This window comes from Myripristis murdjan, chromosome 14, assembly GCF_902150065.1.
Source record: "Myripristis murdjan chromosome 14, fMyrMur1.1, whole genome shotgun sequence".
Taxonomy (NCBI): domain Eukaryota; kingdom Metazoa; phylum Chordata; class Actinopteri; order Holocentriformes; family Holocentridae; genus Myripristis; species Myripristis murdjan.
Genome location: NC_043993.1, coordinates 26131620 through 26150188, shown reverse-complemented (window position 1 = coordinate 26150188; position 18569 = coordinate 26131620). Strand labels below are relative to the sequence as shown.

The 18569-nt window shown below is 41.5% G+C and overlaps 1 protein-coding gene across 2 annotated transcripts in view; it reads right to left on the bottom strand.

Annotated features, from left to right (window-relative positions):
- The window catches only part of LOC115371083 (sodium/potassium/calcium exchanger 3), a 36223-nt gene continuing 17654 nt past the window's right edge, over positions 1-18569 (bottom strand). The window contains exons 9-17 of one of the 2 annotated variants that reach the window (XM_030068206.1): positions 17149-17202; positions 16896-17038; positions 15675-15841; positions 15340-15583; positions 14234-14400; positions 12865-12979; positions 12646-12758; positions 4106-4171; positions 1-3316 (exon numbers count right to left, since the gene is read on the bottom strand). In XM_030068206.1, the coding sequence (XP_029924066.1) occupies positions 3206-3316; positions 4106-4171; positions 12646-12758; positions 12865-12979; positions 14234-14400; positions 15340-15583; positions 15675-15841; positions 16896-17038; positions 17149-17202 (1180 nt within the window). In that variant the 3' untranslated portion in view covers positions 1-3205. The remainder of the gene's footprint in view (positions 3317-4105; positions 4172-12645; positions 12759-12864; positions 12980-14233; positions 14401-15339; positions 15584-15674; positions 15842-16895; positions 17039-17148; positions 17203-18569) is intronic. The other variant, XM_030068207.1, reaches the window with a different exon arrangement.

The window sequence follows — 18569 nt, the reverse complement described above, 5'->3', positions numbered from 1 at the left end:
AGAACAAACACCTTCAAAATCAGCTGTGATGTTTTGAAGGGCTCTGGTTTAAGACTGAAATAACATTTGAGAAAATATAAAATAGACTCAAAGTGTGACTGTGTCCAAAAGATCTGTTTTTTTTTGTTTGTTTGTTTGTTTGTTTGTTTGTTTGTTTTGCCCCTAGGTAGTTGAGCCCAAAATGATTAAAGTTATCAGTACATCTTGCCACTGGAATCTAACAGATAAATGACTGTAATTTTGCAACATGAGTAATGAAATGACAAATAAATATCAAATCAGGTGATCCACATTAAAAAATATATTTTCCTAAACTTCTCTGTTAATTGCCGCTGCTTCTTGCCTGGTCTGTATTAACTGTGTTTCTGTTAGTTTATTTTTATATTCATCACCTTCTTTCACCACTTTTTTCTTTTAACCCCGAGCAAAGTGAGCACCTGCAAATGTGTTTGAGGCACGCTGTAAAAGTTTAGCATCTGGGTGAATCAACAGTGAAAAAAGAGATTTTTTTTTTTTTTTTTTGTGCTAAAATAATTTAAGACATAACTGGAGTTGATTTCATAACATGGAGTGCCAGTCAGAGGTTACACATTTCATTGAATCCACTGAACAAACTGATAAAAATACGCATTCGCTGTTACATTAAATCATATATCCACAAGTCGCCCTAACTTTACCAATGGTTTAAAAATATCAAAAACGCCACAAAACTAGTCTCCGGCAGACATTCATTTTTGTAAAACTATGCAAAATATTCAACATTTACAAACAGTAAAAAGTCTTGTCTCGTAGACAATAATAATTATACAGCAATTCAGAAAAACTCTGTCTCTGTGGTGGAACATTTTCGTGTTATAGTGCACATACAGTAGCTCTACAGGAGTTTATTTAAGGACGCCGGCAGCTCTGGGACTCTGAAATCTGAAAATGGTCTTTTTGACACAAACGTCAAAGTAGATGAATGTCACATGTGACTGTGTCCTTTTTTTTTTTTTTTTTTTAATGTAAGGACAGAACAGCATCACATGCCATAGCATAAATACACACACGCACACACACACATCCAACCAACATATAAACCAGGTAATGCAGTAGACCTCCTGATGGAGTTGTACGCTAAAAAAGTGAAAATGTTCCACCAAAGCAGAATATCTCTTTAAATGTACGAGAAACCATACAAACATACCGCCGTACCTAAACGTGGTGGACTATCACAACAGACCCGCACTCAAAAATTATCAAAGTTTGTGACACATTATATATTAGATATATTAGATATCAGAAGCACATTATATATTAGATCTCATAGTAGTAAGACCTCTAAAAATACTGTAACACTATGTTAATCTCTTTACGTACATGAAGTTGTACCAATACTTGCTGATAAGTAGTGAGGCAAAATCGTCAAAATATTGTCACAATAATGTGCATTTCATGTTAATAGTTCCTACTCTCACGGTATTAGGACACTTACACGGTGTGTTTTTTGATATCCTTGTGACTGCCGTACCTCGCCGTCTGTTCAGAAGGCCTTTGCTGTAAGTCAGTGCTTCCTGCTACATTTGTACGCATGTAAATATTTCCACACAAACTGGTAAATTGTGCTAAGGGTGTACATTCAAAACATACAGGGTTTCTGGAACCTAAGGCCTAGAGACAATAAGATTAACCTGCTAGTGTGTGTGTGTTTTTTTTTTTTTTTTTTTTTTTTTTTTTTTTTTATTAAGAGTGTCTTATCTTGAAAAACAGGTCCTGGCATGGCAGATGAAAGTTTCTTCTTAAGGGGTACCATTCAAAAAAAAAGTGTCACCAGCACTTTAAATAAGACAAACTGCCACCGTCATGCAGGTGCTACTGTGCCATTAAATTCTCTCTGAGCCGTTTTAGCAGCAGCGAAGGTTTCCCTGACACAGGGTTTTATTAGTTGCAGTGTATTCAATAAGATATTTTTTTTTGTAATGCAACCCCCGCTGGTTTGGTGTTAGGAGTTGTCTCGTGTCTGATGACGTTTCTGAAGTTACTCTCGTGTGTGAGGGCTTTTTGTGTTTCGTCTGATGAGCTGTGCACTTTAATTCCAATGTGTCTGAGCAGAAGAGGCATTAAACCATCTCTTGACTTATGATTTCTTACAACTTTCAGGTAAGTTTGATACTTTGAGCCTGATATCGAGGGTGACCAGACGTCCCTTTTATCCCACGACAGGCTTTTATTTCAGCCTCTTTTCAGGAGTCCTGCTCACCCACTTGTTTCAAAGACGATTTTTCTGTGTTTTTTTTTTTTTTTGATTGGATGTTTCAACCCTTTCAGCAAGTCACATCTGTGTGCTGGCTGTATACCTGATCAACCAGCATTTTTTTTTTTTTAAACAATTTGATTGGTGTTGCCAGCAAAGTACAGTACGATGTAAGATCTATACAGTATCAACAGTGGAGATGTGTCATTATTTCTACTGGAAAAGCTATCCTGTATTGTCCAAAACTTCCCCTGCTTCACTGTTTGAGCTCTCATTAAAGTGCTCATAAGTAAAAATAATAATAATGACAATAATAATGAACAAGCATACTTAGAGGAAAAGATGAATCATAAAGCTGCAGTAACAGAAAGCTATAACCCTACACTATCCAGGACTTTTGCTCACTTCCTGGGATGCAAATATGTCATGTGAGGTATAAAATCTAGTGCTGGTAAAAAGTGAAATGTCACCTGCATGTTTTAAGACAATTATGAGTTTACATGTTCATATGATGAGCCACTTCTGTTAGACTACTGCCAAATGTCCTTCCTAGAATGTCCCAGGTTCACCGAATCAACATGCGGCTTCCATCTGCCATGCCAGGATTGATTTATTTTATTATTATTATTTTTTTTTTTTGGGATAAGCCACTCTATTTCATATCTATCACCCAATACTGAAAGGCTTGCGTGGGAAAGCTTGAAAAACACTGCACTGTACGAACAGAAACGCGCGCCGCCGCTGAAGACTTCAGGGTGTTTTTGTGTAGCTGCATGTGGACAGCATCACCCCGGCAGACCCTACAGTGGTGCGCAGAGACTCTCACATGCTGACACAACATCGCGGCCACTCTTCTTTTTTCTTGTTTTCTTTTTTTTTTTTTTTTCTTTTGGTTTCAGGAACGAGGAAGTGTGGCAGAAAGGTAGGTGCTCGGGAAGACCCTGCAGGCTGGATACTTTGACCTTTAAGGCCTCACATCTGCCCAAAGAGGATGGAGCAGAGCAGGAAGATGGCATAGAGAAACAGCAGGCCCAGGCCCAGCCGGCGGTCCAGCCTCCAGTGGTTCAGATGGACGCTCATCACCTGAGCGGCAGTGACAATAATTACCACAGGATATCTCCAAGCTCACAAAGACAAAATTAACAAGTCGCACTTTTAAACGCTGAATTTAAAAGTTGAATTTAAGGCCAACTTACAATCAAAATTAAGGAAAAATCTGTCAAAACCACCCAATTTCTGATTAATCACAGTGAACCAAATATTTTAGAAAAGGCAACAGGCAACACAAGGAAATCAGGATATTGTAAAGCGGTATGAAGTCCAATTGTGTTTAGTATTAATGTTCTGTATTAATGTTTGAGTTGACATGCAGCAAAAACAAGCTGGTCAATGCGTGGTGAAAAAAATAAGACCTCTCAAAAAAAAAAGGATGACAAAAGTTTTATTTTGAGTTTTTAAAAACTGTAGATACCTTATATGAGGCTAAACCCAACCAATCAATCACACACTCGCTTTGCTTTGGTCCAATTCAGGTGTGGATTTGCATATTCATAGATCTGCGCATTTTTAATGAGGGCAAGATTTGGAGTTACATTTAAGGCACAAAGGGATGTTTTTCATGGGAAAAAAAAAAAAAACGTCTAAATATGTAATATTGATGAACAGAGATTATTTTAGGAGCTTAATAAATGACTGGAGGGGAAGAGAGGACTGCACAGTGCATAAGGTCAAAAAGCCAAAAATATGATGATGACATCCACCACATCCTGATCTGGATGCAGATCCACCTAAACTGGCACAACATTGTTTTGTCTGGCAACAAGACAGTCAGCAAAACCTCTGAGGAAAATCTGATTAATTTCATTCTCTCACCGTGAGGAAGACAGAAGCCAGCAGCAGGATGACAGAATACACCAGCCCTTTGTTGTTTATGGAAACCTGTGGAGAAGAGCAGGTGTCACGTATATGTTGCCCTTCAGGCCCAGAGCAAAAAGGACAACTGCAAAATATGATGTAAAGAGTATTTTTACTGCAGCTGCTTAGCACTGTGCATATAACAAGGCGGAAGCTTGCAACAATAGAAAAAGAAAATAAAATATACAAACAGAATAAAATAAGATCAATAAAGAAAAATAAAATCATGTGTTACTGTCTATACATACTTAACTAATTTAGTAATCAGATTTAACCATGTTAACTAATGTAGCTCACCTGCAAAATATGATGTAAAGAGTATTTTTACTGCAGCTGCTTAGCACTGTGCATATAACAAGGCGGAAGCTTGCAACAATAGAAGAAGAAGCGCAAGTTCGCCGTTTCCCTCTAAGCAACGGTCAAAAACAGTGGTGCTGCCACCTGCTGGCCAACACGCTCCACAACACTCTACATCACCTTCACATACAAACAGAGCTACTAAACAGTCAATGCATGATAATAATAAACTGAAAAATAAAAATAAAATCATTAACGAACTTGAACTTAATTGCAATGCATAAAAAAATAAACAGACCTCTGTTTATACATCCCACAGTCTCCCCTTCTTGAAAAATGTCGTCTCGACAATTGAAATACAGGTAACTTGGGAGTTACAATTTTACAACTGTATTCGTTATCAGGGAACCATCTGATGATCACATTTATGAGTACATAATCTCAGAGGAAATACCTCTCCATAATACTAATTCCCTATTCAGTACCATAGTTATCAGTCAGGTTCATTGTGCACTATGAAACCCTCCTGTAATGACCTTTGTCATAGTGTTCATCTGTGGCAATGTGTCCATACACATGAATACAATTTAAGAGTCTCTGGAGTTGGGGGGGTTTCAGTTCAATATCTCTTCATCCTTCAAACCCATTACTCAACATACTCAAAAGTCTATAATCATTGGTACATTACGGCCAACTCTTAATACCCATGTTCAATTCCCCAAGTCCATGAAACTAGCTGTATCATTTTTCAAGAGTCTATCTCTATTTTCACATTAACAGTCTTTAAACATCACACATTCACCATGGTCTCCAGTAACAGTTCAAGGTTACTCCATTTGTCCTGCCGCTGTAGCTGGGCTGACCAAGGGTGTCATAAGTGAACTTCAGCGGCTGGCGTCTTTCTCTTTTTGGATAATCCCTTGTAGTAACTGTCTCCTTCCTGTTCTTATTTGTGAGGTTACTCTCCTCCTTTTCTCCATCAGAGTCAAGTTCCAGGTTCTCTCTCTCCAGTTTGCTCGCATGATTTCTCTCTTCAGATTGATCCTCATCATTATTCCCAGCCGACAACTCCTCCTCACTGTTGCCCATTTGTTCACTCTCATGCTCCTCCTCCTCAGATTGTCCCAACTGAACCTCCATTTCAGATTCCATCTGCACATTTACATCAAGGTCCTCCTGTTCCATGAATTGGGTTGGGGAGCACAGTTCTCCTTCTGTGTGAGGATAAAACTCTGGTGCAGCAGGATTGAGAGTAGGCTCACTGTAGTGTTCCCTTATCCCTGTTATGTAGCCTGTTTCAAAATCTTCCTCAGAATCATACTCGCTGCCAGTTTGATCGGCTGACTGATGGGACTGAGAATGGGGCCTGCCCTGGTGATGGGTCTTTTCAGGTCTGTGCTGCTGCTTTGAGAGTGGGCTTTGAGTCGTCACAGGTAGGTAATCACATGGTAACAATAAGTTTCTGTGGAGTACTTTGGCCCTGCCCTTGCCACTCTCAGGTTTCACTTCAAATACTGGACTATCCTGCCCTTTCCGGCCTACCACAACATATATCTCATCTTCCCAATAAGGCCGAATCTTGCCCGGGCCCCCCCTCTCACTCATGTTTCTTACCAGAACTCGACTGCCTTGTGTCAGGTCTGCTCCATAAAGTTTCATATCATATTGTGTTTTACCTCTCATTGCTGACTTCGCAGCTGACCTTGATGCAATTTGGTATGCCTCCGTCATCCGTTGCCTCCATTTGTCAACAAAATCTTTGTAGGAGCCCTGCTGGTCTGCTACCTGAGTGCCGAACAGCAAATCCACAGGCAGCCTAGGGTGCCTGCCAAACAGCAAATAGAAAGGGGAGAACCCAGTGGCATCATTGACAGTACAATTATAAGCATGTAGCACCTTAGGGAGATGGCTTTTCCAGTCAGCTTTCTGTTCCTCAGTGAGGGTCCTGAGCATGGAGAGCAAGGTCCGGTTAAACCTTTCCAGCTGTCCGTTTCCCTGAGGGTGGTACGGTGTGGTGTGGGAACCTTTAACACCACAATGCTCTTTCAGACGCTGCATGAGGTGGTTTTCAAACTCCCGTCCCATATCATGGTGAAGTTTTTCTGGAAAGCCAAACTTTAGTGCAAACTCGTTGAAAAGTTTGTCAGCCACTGTCTTTGCTGATTTGTTAGTTGAGGCATAGGCCTGGGCAAAACGAGTGTAATGGTCCATTACTACCAATATATACTCGTAACCTCCCTTGCACTGCTCGAGGTGTAGAAAGTCAACTGAGACTAACTCAAAGGGTCGAGTTGTTTTGATGCTTAACATTGGTGCCCGAGCTGGTCTGTTAGGCTTCCGTTTCTTCAAGCACTCACATTCTCTGATTACAAAATGCTCAACATCTCGCTGCATCTTAGGCCAATAAAAACGATCTCTGATCAAACTAAGTGTTCGCTCTGCGCCCAGATGACCCATTTCCTGATGTAATTCTCTGAAAACAAGTGGCTGGTAGACCTTTGGGAGCACAAGTTGACACCTAGTGCTTGTTTTGCGATGCAATGTGCCATCTGCCTCGACGTGGAGCTTATTCCACTCTCTGAGCAAAGCCTTCACTTCGATACTTTCTGACTGACATGCTTTCTCACTGGGTCGACTATTTTTTGCTTTCCAGCTCAAAACCTTCCCAACAACTGGATCTTTCAACTGTTCTTCTCTGATTTTTTCCCTAGGAATAGGCTGCACTGAGTTCAAGAGTCTATCTGCTTCAGCCTGACTCTCCATAACACTGAAAGACATACTGCTAAGAAGAGGAGTGGGCTCGTCTTGCTGGACAAGGATGGCTTGACGTGTGGCACCAATTGTGTCTTGGCTGATAGCTTCTGTACACTGTGACATATACCTCTCTATGTCTAAAGGCATTCTGGATAGTCCATCAGCGTCTGCGTTGGCTTTACCGGGCCGATACTTGATAGTAAAATTAAAATCAGCCAACTCTGACACCCATCTCTGACCTGTAGCGTTAAGTCTGGCAGTGGTGAGGATATACGTAAGGGGATTATTATCTGTATAAACTGTAAATGATGGTGCATGATACAGATAGTCCCTAAAGCGTTCACAAATGGCCCACTTTAATGCCAAGAATTCAAGCTTACCTGAGTGGTAATGGTAATTTTTCTCAGCTGGGCTCAGGGTTCTGGACCCATAGGCTATAACTCGGAGTTTGCCATCTTGGCGCTGATAAAGCACGGCTCCGAGGCCTTCCTGTGATGCATCACAATGCAGGATAAACTCCTGGTTGAAATTTGGATACCCTAACACTGGAGGATGGGATAGGCAGTCAACAAGGTAGGACAATACCTGGTGGTGTTTGTCTGTCCATGTGATCAGGGTGTTCCCTGGGAGATGGCCTCCCTTTCCTTTCTGTGCCCTTTTCTTTACAGTTTTTGTCTGAGTTGGTGTGGGATTGCCCGTTGATGGAGTGCACAACAAATCATAAAGTGGCTTCGCAATACGTGAAAAATTCTTTATGTAAGATCTGTAGTAGGTAAGGAAACCCAAGATTTGCTGGAGCTCTTCCACAGTGGCTGGGCGTTTTTCCTTGAGGGCCTGCACAGGGGCCACCTCTGCTGGATCCATGGAATATCCATCTTTGGAGACAATCCTGCCAAGGAATCTCACTTTATCTTTAAATAACTCACATTTCTTGGGTGTGAGTTTGATGCCATGCTGTTGGTATCTTTTCAGCACTGTTTGAACATGCTGGACATGGTCAGTAAAAGATTTGCTGTGTACCAAATTATCGTCCAGGTACGGCTGACAGATATCATCCCTTAGGCCCCACAGACACTGCTCCATACTCCGCTGAAACTCAGCAGGGGCCGAGCTCAACCCAAAGGGGATCCTCACCCACTCGAATAAGCCCCAGGGTGTTATGAAGGCAGTGAGAGCGCGGCTCTGTTCATCGAGGAAGCCCTGGTGATAGGCTTTCCCCTGGTCCAAGACGGAAAACCAAGAGCTGCCGCTCAGACTGTCGAGCATGTCTTGAATCCTGGGTATGGGGTGTCTATCTGGGACGGATTTCCGATTGAGTTCACGGTAATCACAGCATAATCTCAAACTGCCGTCTTTTTTTCTGACACATACAATGGGGGAAGAATATGGAGACCTTGACTGTTTTATCCACCCTCTGTTGAGCAAGTCCTGTAAATATTCTTTTACCTCCTTGTGCAGATGTTTGGGAACAGAGATGTAGGTTTTTTGTACTGGGGTGTTATCTTTGAGTGTAATATGCATTTTGAGTGAGGGGATACACCCTACATCACCACTATCTTTAGCAAAAGCACTACACTCCTCTCTCAGCATTTTTCTCGCTACAGTCTGTTCTTCGGTAGAGAGGTGCTCAAGGTCTATAGGAGGATCCCAGAACTCCTTATTTTCTCTTGTGGCCTCCTCACATTGCAGATTTGGTTCACATTCCTTCTGTTGTGATGTACTGATGCTGTTTGTTTGAATTGGATTAAGGTCCCTTGTCACTGGCTGTACAGCAGCAGGATAGATCGCTTTGACTGTATCCATGTATCCCAGACAGAAGCGGGGGTCAAGTGTCATATCATGTTTTGTAAGGTTTGTCACAGGAACTGGTATACGACAGGAGCTACTTCGCTTCACTGTGATGAGAGCCTCATCAATGTGCAAACCTTCTGGCCAATATGGTTTGTTGGCAGGGCTGAATAGCATAGCAGTCTCTCTCTCCATTTGGCCAAGACGTGAGTGACAGTGGATCATAACTGTTTGTCCTGGAGGTATTACTGTTCTTTTTTTGCCTGTTCTGACCATTACCCCGTCAGAGTCTGCATAGTCTGCTGTAATGAGCTGGATAAGGGTGCTAGCTATGCTGGGGTCAACCTTTAATGCTGCACTGATAACTTCAGACATGTGCACCCCCTGCTGAAACTCACCATCTACGTGCCCTTTGGTCAGTTCTTCAATCACATTATAACCTATGATTGGATCATCAGCTACATTAGGGTCATCCGACACTAAAATAGGGACCTGTAAACTTGGACTGGGGCCTGATGAACTATTCAACTTGAATTTAACTGCTATCCAACCTGTAAATGGGATGGCTGTTTGGTTAGCTGCCTTTCCAGTCAAAGTATTCTGCTCTAGGAGCTCCTCAAGGCCTCTCACACTAGTGTGTGGTAAATGTTTACATCGCCAAGATTCATTGATTATGCTGGCCTGGGCTCCGGTGTCCCACAAGGCTGAGACTGGTATGTTATCTAAGCTACACTGAACCATGCATCTTTTGCCAATCAGACTGACAAGTTTCCTGTGCTGCTGTGGAGGGAGATAATTTACAGCATTCATTTCAAAGCAGTTAAACATAACATCTTTCTGTGACATTTTTTCCTCTAACTGACTAATAGCACTGCACACTGGCTGGTGCTCCTTCCAGTGCTTTTTCTGACAGATTTTTGAGCAGTAGTGAGCAGTGTTACAGTTTTTACACTTTTGCAGTCTCTGTCCTGTGCTTTCCTTACTGCCACAGCCTTGGCAGTGCTTGGGAGTGGGTGGCTGGGACACAGAGGTAGAGGTCACTGGTGGTCCCGAGACAGTGACCCTCTTCCGTTTCCCTGACGACTCTGCTGCAGGAATCTGCATCCCCGGGCAACATGTCCCTCCTGCCCACACTTGAAGCAATGCTCACAACTGTCACCTATTCCCTCCTCCTGACATGGCCTGCATCCTCTCTTCCGTGTTCCTCTGTCAGCTCTTTGTCCCCTTTGTCTATTGTTGTTTTCCACAGATCCTTGAAACATCTTTCTCATCTCTGCCATTTCTGTTTTCAGTTCTGCAACCATGGCATGGATATCAGAGTCTACTCTGGACTTGGCTGTGTTTTTTGAGGGTTTTGGGTGAGTCTGATCTGCAGGCACAGGTGCTGTTACAGTCTTCTGGCTACTGTAGGCATGCTCTTTTATTTCATCTGGGGGACTACACTGTAACTCACTGACTCTGGGTTGTTTTGGGGCTATCTGTTTTTTGAGTTTCTGCTGTCTCTCTTGCTCCAAACTGGCTGCTTCATTAATTCGTTCAATCAGTGTTTCATCAGTGACTGTGACGTCATCCAGGTAGGGTTTGATTTGGAACTTAATACTGTCACTTAAGAGCCCTGTTCCAACTGACCTAAGGAATTTCTTCCTGATTAACTCTGGATTATATTGCTGCCCCGCATCTTGCTCTCTGGATGCAACAAGCAACCTATCCTTCAGTTCAATGGCTCTGAATAAAAAGGTTTGGGCGGACTCTCTTGGATCTTGCGAGATAGTAATCAGTTTCTGATAGAGATCTGAACTATCTTCTTCCTTGTAATGTCCCTTCAGGATAGTTTTCAACTTTGGGAGAGTCAAGTCACATTTGATTTCTAACATATCGCGCAGCTTCAGTCCAGGGCTAATAGCCCGAATGACAGCATCAATAATTTCAGATTCTGGATAGCCTTTCCGAAGACCCGACTCGATTTGATGCATGAGGTTGGTATATGAGAGTTTATCACGTTGCCCCCCTTCACCCACTTGGCCACTTATGCGAAACTCCCTTCGTAAGGTAACTTCAGGGATTCTGTTTTGGATGAAAGGATGCCTGGGAGCCCCAGAGGGAGGGACAGAAATGTCAAGATTCTCACTGAGAGCTTTTATTTCTTCAACAAGAGTTTCTTGGGCCTCATTCTTTTCCTGACTAGAAATGGGCTCCAAATGAGGGATGTATCCATCAGTTCTCTCTCCTAAACCCCCAATGAAAGATAATAGGTTCAGGAGGTACTGCTTTGCTGCCTCTTTCTCTCTAACTTGCTCCACCTCATCTAGCTCCCGTTCCACCAACCTAATGAGGGCTCTTTTGCTTTTTTGAGCGACTTCTTCATCATCAATACTTAAGAACTCACAGACCTCCAACAGCTGGTTGTGCTGAAGACCAGCTAGTGCCTCACTTGCACTCTCCTGAAGTTCATCCAGCTCCATTTTGCCTATGATGACTTCTGTGGCTTGTGTTGCTCACTTTCAGGGTTCGTGTGACTGGAGATGGTCCCACTCTTCTCAGCTTGGCACTAGTAGACCATCCCCGTACGGGCCACCAAAGTATGTTGCCCTTCAGGCCCAGAGCAAAAAGGACAACTGCAAAATATGATGTAAAGAGTATTTTTACTGCAGCTGCTTAGCACTGTGCATATAACAAGGCGGAAGCTTGCAACAATAGAAAAAGAAAATAAAATATACAAACAGAATAAAATAAGATCAATAAAGAAAAATAAAATCATGTGTTACTGTCTATACATACTTAACTAATTTAGTAATCAGATTTAACCATGTTAACTAATGTAGCTCACCTGCAAAATATGATGTAAAGAGTATTTTTACTGCAGCTGCTTAGCACTGTGCATATAACAAGGCGGAAGCTTGCAACAATAGAAGAAGAAGCGCAAGTTCGCCGTTTCCCTCTAAGCAACGGTCAAAAACAGTGGTGCTGCCACCTGCTGGCCAACACGCTCCACAACACTCTACATCACCTTCACATACAAACAGAGCTACTAAACAGTCAATGCATGATAATAATAAACTGAAAAATAAAAATAAAATCATTAACGAACTTGAACTTAATTGCAATGCATAAAAAAATAAACAGACCTCTGTTTATACATCCCACATATACACGACCTTTTAACACACCTGAGAACCCAAAATCTACACTTCTTCTAGGGCTGATTGGCAAAAAAACATATTGCAATTCATTTTACAGTTATTGCGATGATTCAAGATTTTAGTAGGAATGAACCTTTTTTATCATAATTTCAACTTTCACAGAAAAACCATTTATAATTACGCTAATATGCTTTCTTACATCTGAAAAACAGAATACGTTGGCAGGGCATCTCTGCGGCACCACAGTATTTGCATCTGTGTTTTGTCACACATTTTATCTTTTTCAAAAAACTGCATCCCACAATTTGGATGTGGCACTTGGCCTTATTGTGATTTTGGTGATATTTTGATTAATTGTTCAGCCCTAACTTCTTCCACCCCTCATTATCTCTCTCTCTTTCTCTCTCTCTTTCTCTCTCACACACAAATACACACATGCACACACACACTCCTCCATAAAGCAAGATGTGTAAAAGAGAGAAGAGGAAAAGGCAGCAGGGAGACAGTGTGTGCGCCTACTGATGATCCGTGGTCCACCACGAGGGTGCGCAAAGCCCAGGGGAAACCCAAACCCAGCAGGATGTCAAAGATATTACTGCCTATGGAGTTAGACACCGCCATGTCCCCCATGCCTGGAAAGAGACAGAGAAACACTAAACTATAAACTATAAAGGTGCACAGATGAAGTTCAGGCGTTGAGGAGTTGGAGGCCGGGAGAAAAGCTTTTCCTCTTGTTACCTTGTCGAGCTACAATGAGGCTTGCCATGCAGTCTGGTACGCTGGTGCCAGCTGCCAGGAACGTTATCCCCATGATGTAGTCTGGGATGTCGAGTGTGAAGCTGATGATGGTGACCTGGCAGAAACATAAACACAACAGTAACATCAGGCCTCTTGGCACACGTAATGCCTTTTAAGACCTTTTTAAGACAAATTTTAACAAATTAAAAGCTAATATCAGGATAAAGTAATCTTTTTTTTATTCAAATCACAAACATTGTATATTTGGTCCAGTGAAAATAGAAGTTTTAGGTAGGAATATGGTCGGTTCTTAACTAGATGATTCTATGAATTTATCAACAGTTTCCTTTCTAACATCAGAAATGTTGACTCTGGTGTCAAATAACTTAACAAAAAGAAATAAACTGAAAAATAATCTTATATAAAAAACTTTTATGTTGACATTAAGAGCTCATAAATTCAAATTTAAGATTGTTAAATGACTTTCAAGGAGTAACTGCTGGCATTATAAAAAAAAAAAATAAAAAAATAAAGAAATAGGAAATACAACTTTGGCTTTAAGCATGTTGCACAAAATATTTCAGAGTAGAGAATGTGCACCATTACTGTTTTGCTTATTTCATATTTTATTAATATTTTCCACAGATAAAAAGCATGATCACCACACTGCCAGTATGTTCTTTATTTAAAGATCAGAATTCCACTGTCTAATAAAATGCAGTAGATACAGTAGACTGTTTATTTGCTCTGGCTCTCTGCCATCTGTGCTGCAGACCTCTACGATGGCTTGTATTTCTACTATCACTATTCTGCTATTTCTAATGCCTAAACATAATATTATCTGTTGTTCACAGCGTGTTGAAATACATGGCAGTGACAGAGCCACTGGTCTCTGCATACAGCAACAGAGTGCAGACACTGTGGATCAACAGGACCAAATAAACCTGCTAAATATGTTACTTGACTAAATAAAGTATCCTGTATGCTGTTCTGCAACAGACTCAGTTGCATCAGTATTTAGCAATTCACCATAAAATGGATTTAGTTAAAACAAAGAGAGTTGTTCATTTTTTCAGTTATGTAATGACACATCCCTGATGGCAAAGTGAACCCATTTACAAACTATATGAAAGGAAAAAACAGAGCTTCCTTGTGTTTAAAAACAGACCAACACATCAACTGGGCCCTTAAAAGTGATGGATCCTCAAAAATGTAACAGAGATCACTTTGATGACTCATTTTTTTTTTTTTTTTTTGCTTTAATGTCATGACTGTGTACATTATTCTTCTTATTCTTAGTCTTACAAGCCTCAAGGCAGCTTGGGCTGATTTCACATTTTTCTGTCTGCGGAAACTGCTGCCTGCTTACCATCCACACCATGAGGTAGGAGAAGAAAGCGATCCACAGGGTGGAGATCAAAAAGGTGACCATGAACCAGCGCTGCCAGCGGGGCAGAACACAGTTAGGCACAGTGCAGTAGAGGAGGAGGCTCAGGGGCCAAGAGATCAGCCACTTCACCCGCGCACAGCAGCCACCTGAGACACAGAGGACCATGTCAGTCACAGTCTATCTTTGGCTGAGAAAAAATGTCTTTTTCCTCTCTAATGCACAAACAGCAGTAGAGGCAGAGCTGTAAAGAGGCGGTGAGTGACAACAAAGTCACAAAGTCTAATTGGGTGGGCGGGTGGGAAATGGGTGCAGATTCAACTGCACCTATTTGCTCAAAGAAGTACATAGAATAAATCAGTCTGACTTTGGCGTGAACCAATGTGAAATGCTTTGACTCAAGTGACTGAAAACTCTAAAAATAAATAAATAAAAATAAAAAGGAAAAGGACAAAAGTACTATACATTACAACTCATTTTGTCAATAATGTTTTGTTAGAATAAGTAATATTTCAATAATTCTGAAGTAATGCTTAAGTAATTCTGCTGTCTAATATTTTTAAAAAAAATTTTAGGATTGCCCTACATAATCACACTTGTCTATTTAATGGATATAACATTTTGGAATTATTGATTCAAATCATGAATCGTGAAAAAAAAAATCCTTTGATCAAATCACAAACGAACTGAATCCCTGCCAAGGCCAAAGATCCACATCCCTAATAAATTCTAATTTATCAGCCTCATCATGCAACATCGACAGGACGATCACACAGCTGGCAGCGACCTGCAACTGGCATCAGTAATGTAGTCATTTTCACAGAATAGACAAGTCAGATAATTAGTTCCAGCTGAGAACTATCTAATGAGAAGTTTTTTTCAAAATGAGCCAGAAGGTTTTATAGATTAGAAATCTTGGTTTGGTGAAACAGCTGTTGATCATTGACAGGACGGAGGTTTGACAGAATTTATTCAAAAACCTTCTCAAATATTCTGGTTATTTTGTGCTGTGGGACAGTAAAAATCACATGTAATGTTCCTTTTAAGCTATAAAACTCACATCAAGTCGAGAGCAGGGTCATCCTCACCTGGTATGCGCATGGGATGAAAAACCCCATCTTCATCCTCCTCCTCTTCCTCAGGCTGGCAGACCACGGCCCTCTCTCCCTTCTCTCCGTCACCTATCCCGGCTGCATGCCTCTCCACGCCGCCCCCATTCTCTAAACCACAAGAGCCGGCCCTCTTCAGACTGTTGCTGGTCGCCCCCGCCCTCGACCCCGGGCCGGCCTCGCCGTCCAGCTGGTTCTTCGGGCTGCGGATCAACCTCTGTCTCTGCGAGCGGAGAGAGACGGGACAGATGAGACTGCAGAGAGTGAACAACTGTCGTTTTGGCATGCTGTTCCAACCAGATTATGTCAAGTACCTCACTGATGACCATGCGCCCGGCCATGGAGAGCCTGGTGCGCGGCGAGAAGTGGGGGGTGATCATAATGCGCAGGCCGGCCTCAGAGAAGGAGAGTTTGTGGGGGTTCAGGATGAGGAGCTCGTCCACCATCATGACTGGTGGTGGCTCCTGACCGTGAGCCTGACCTGCTTGACAAAAGATTTAATATTATCGTTACTGGGTAAAAAACATTGTAATATCTAAAATTTGTAAAGTACTGGAAAACAGCCTTGACTTTAGCTTCATCATGAGTCATTTTTTTATCCAAAGGGGTTTGAAAGGGTTTTTAAAGGATTTTAATCGCTTTAGTATTTTCTCAATCCACAGAGGAAGATGTAGTCCTTCAAGTTAAGTCAAAATACGAAAATTGCCAAAATTTGGATTACCAAGGTTTCATGTGGATACTTCAATGAAATACCATATACTAAGGTTTTGGAGATGAATACTCTTAGTCACAACTTAAACAATAACTTAAAGGACTATACCAGTGATTTAGCATTATATGTAAATGAATTTTCAGAGACTTCAAACTTTCTTGACTCCACTATTCCATCACCGTCATAAAGTCGTCCACATTAGATTTCCTAAAAGCAGCAGCACTGTTGTGTGTTGATGACTTGAAACTGGAGCGGAGTGAAACGGTCCCTCCACCCTTACACAGCTAATCATCAGTTACATGGTTTATGAATGGTGACCACTTTGTTAACTGTAGCAGCAGAATATTATAAGGTGGGTGTTTCATTCAAAAATTCACATTTGAAAATTGATGGATTCTAATTATGTTGTGAAATATTAAGTACCCCCAGATGATTTGAAAAATGGTTTGTTGCAGTGTAAAATGTAGGTAAATTGTGCTAAAGGGGCCAAACATTAAAAATAGTATGGTCGTTTGGCGACAGCTTTACAAATGAGGTCACTGACAGATGGGATGTGACAAGAGTTGATATTTTGCTACCAAGACAACAGCAAAATTCAGAAAATACCAATGCATGAGTTTTTAGCATTGATACAATTCATACTTCACTCTGGATGATTAAGTACTTACATTTGCAGTCATGCCTACAGGGCTGTAAATCAGAGCAAGAGCTACGGGATTTCTGTTTTTGTCATGATATCCAATCAGGTATCAAGAACTGTGGTAACAAAACATCGCTAACTGTCCGTCACAGAGACAGACACAGGGAGGGTTTCAGACGACACCTTTGTTGAGAAGCACCATGGAGGTATTACAAGCACCAGCCTCCTCTCCCATCTTGTCTTCCCTGTGGTCTTCGGACCGGTCGCAGCACGTCCCGGGGCCCCTGAAATGACGCGTCACAAACCCCAGGATGCGGGAGTTGAACCTGCAACCAAACAGCACTACTGTTTGTTTACATCTGCATGTGCAATACAAAGAGTTTGGACAGGCGTGCAGGTATGATGAAGTGGCAGGTTTAGTGTTCACAAAACTCACTTCATAATTAGAATGTAGATTCCATACATGGACATGAGGAGCAGAGATTCCCACCTGCAAACATAAAACAATAAATTTTGATTTGACTTGTCCTGCACGGCGACAACTCTAGAAAAAAATCTGGAAAACTGCTCGATGTCATTGATAAGCTACTGTCACATTTCTGATATGGAAACATGCATGGTTCTACTTTCTTATGCATCAGTGCATTGCTGCCATTCCCATCAACACATTTACAAACGTTATAATGGAAACTGTCAGTCAACCTCCTTACAGTCTTAGATCAGCAATAACTGGTGAGCTGAGAACCAGGTCTGCTTAATATAACAGTATATCAGTATACATTTAGAAATGCTCATCATAATAAACATTAAATATTATTCAGTTGGATGAGAAATAAGTTCCTTTGACTCTAATTTACTAGATATTGTGACAATGCAAAAACATATGTGCTCATTTTAACACTATGCTTGAATCTTGCCACTTGAAGTGCTGACGAATAACATCCAAGCAATTTATCACCAAACAAAATATCTTTTCATATCAGGGTCCCAGATCAGAATCACTTCAAAATGAGGCCTGACGCCTAAAATAAGTCAAACTGGGGACTGGAATACAAAAAAGTTTGAAAACTCCTGGTCTGGATGACTTTGCAACTTTTGCACACGTGGCTGCACACCTCAGATATTCTGAGCACGCAATTATTTGGCGACACAAATCTGCTCAATTGTCTTCAGCAAAAACAGTACAGAGATGAAATACAACAGGAAATACGACAGAGGCGCCTTGGCTCAGCAAACAGGGATTCAATTAACAGAGCCTGATATAACGCCGACGAAAGCAGAAGACGCTGTTCCAAGCTACATCAACTTCCATGAATAAATCTGCACTTCAATGAAAACCAGAAACAAACACAAATGACCCGAGGTCCAAAAATAGAAAGCCTGCGGGAAAGACACAAGGACAGCTCTCGCAACATCAAGAGCTCACAAAAACCAATCAAGTATGCAAAAACTAAACCAAGAAGTCCGTCAAAGAGCTTGCAGCCAGTGATTCATCATCAGGGTGAGGCGACTTCCAATCACTAAAGACAATAAGATGTGTCAGCCAGCTGCTAATAACATGCACCGCTAAACTACTAAAATCATTTTTATTGCAGATTTTAATGTATGTATCATTACCTACACCTGCCTCCCTTCCTCCGCCCCCACCCCTCTGATCCCTCACCTGGCACGATGACACACATGGCAGGTGCAATAAAAAGCTGACGACAGGACAAACATTGCTTGCTCTGTACAAAGTGAATGATAATCAGAAAGTATTCAACAAATGCACCACTGGAATACTTAAAGAAATGATAATTTAATGAAATGATAACTAGGGTATTGTATTTTAACATGCAAGCCCCCGGGTTCTCATGC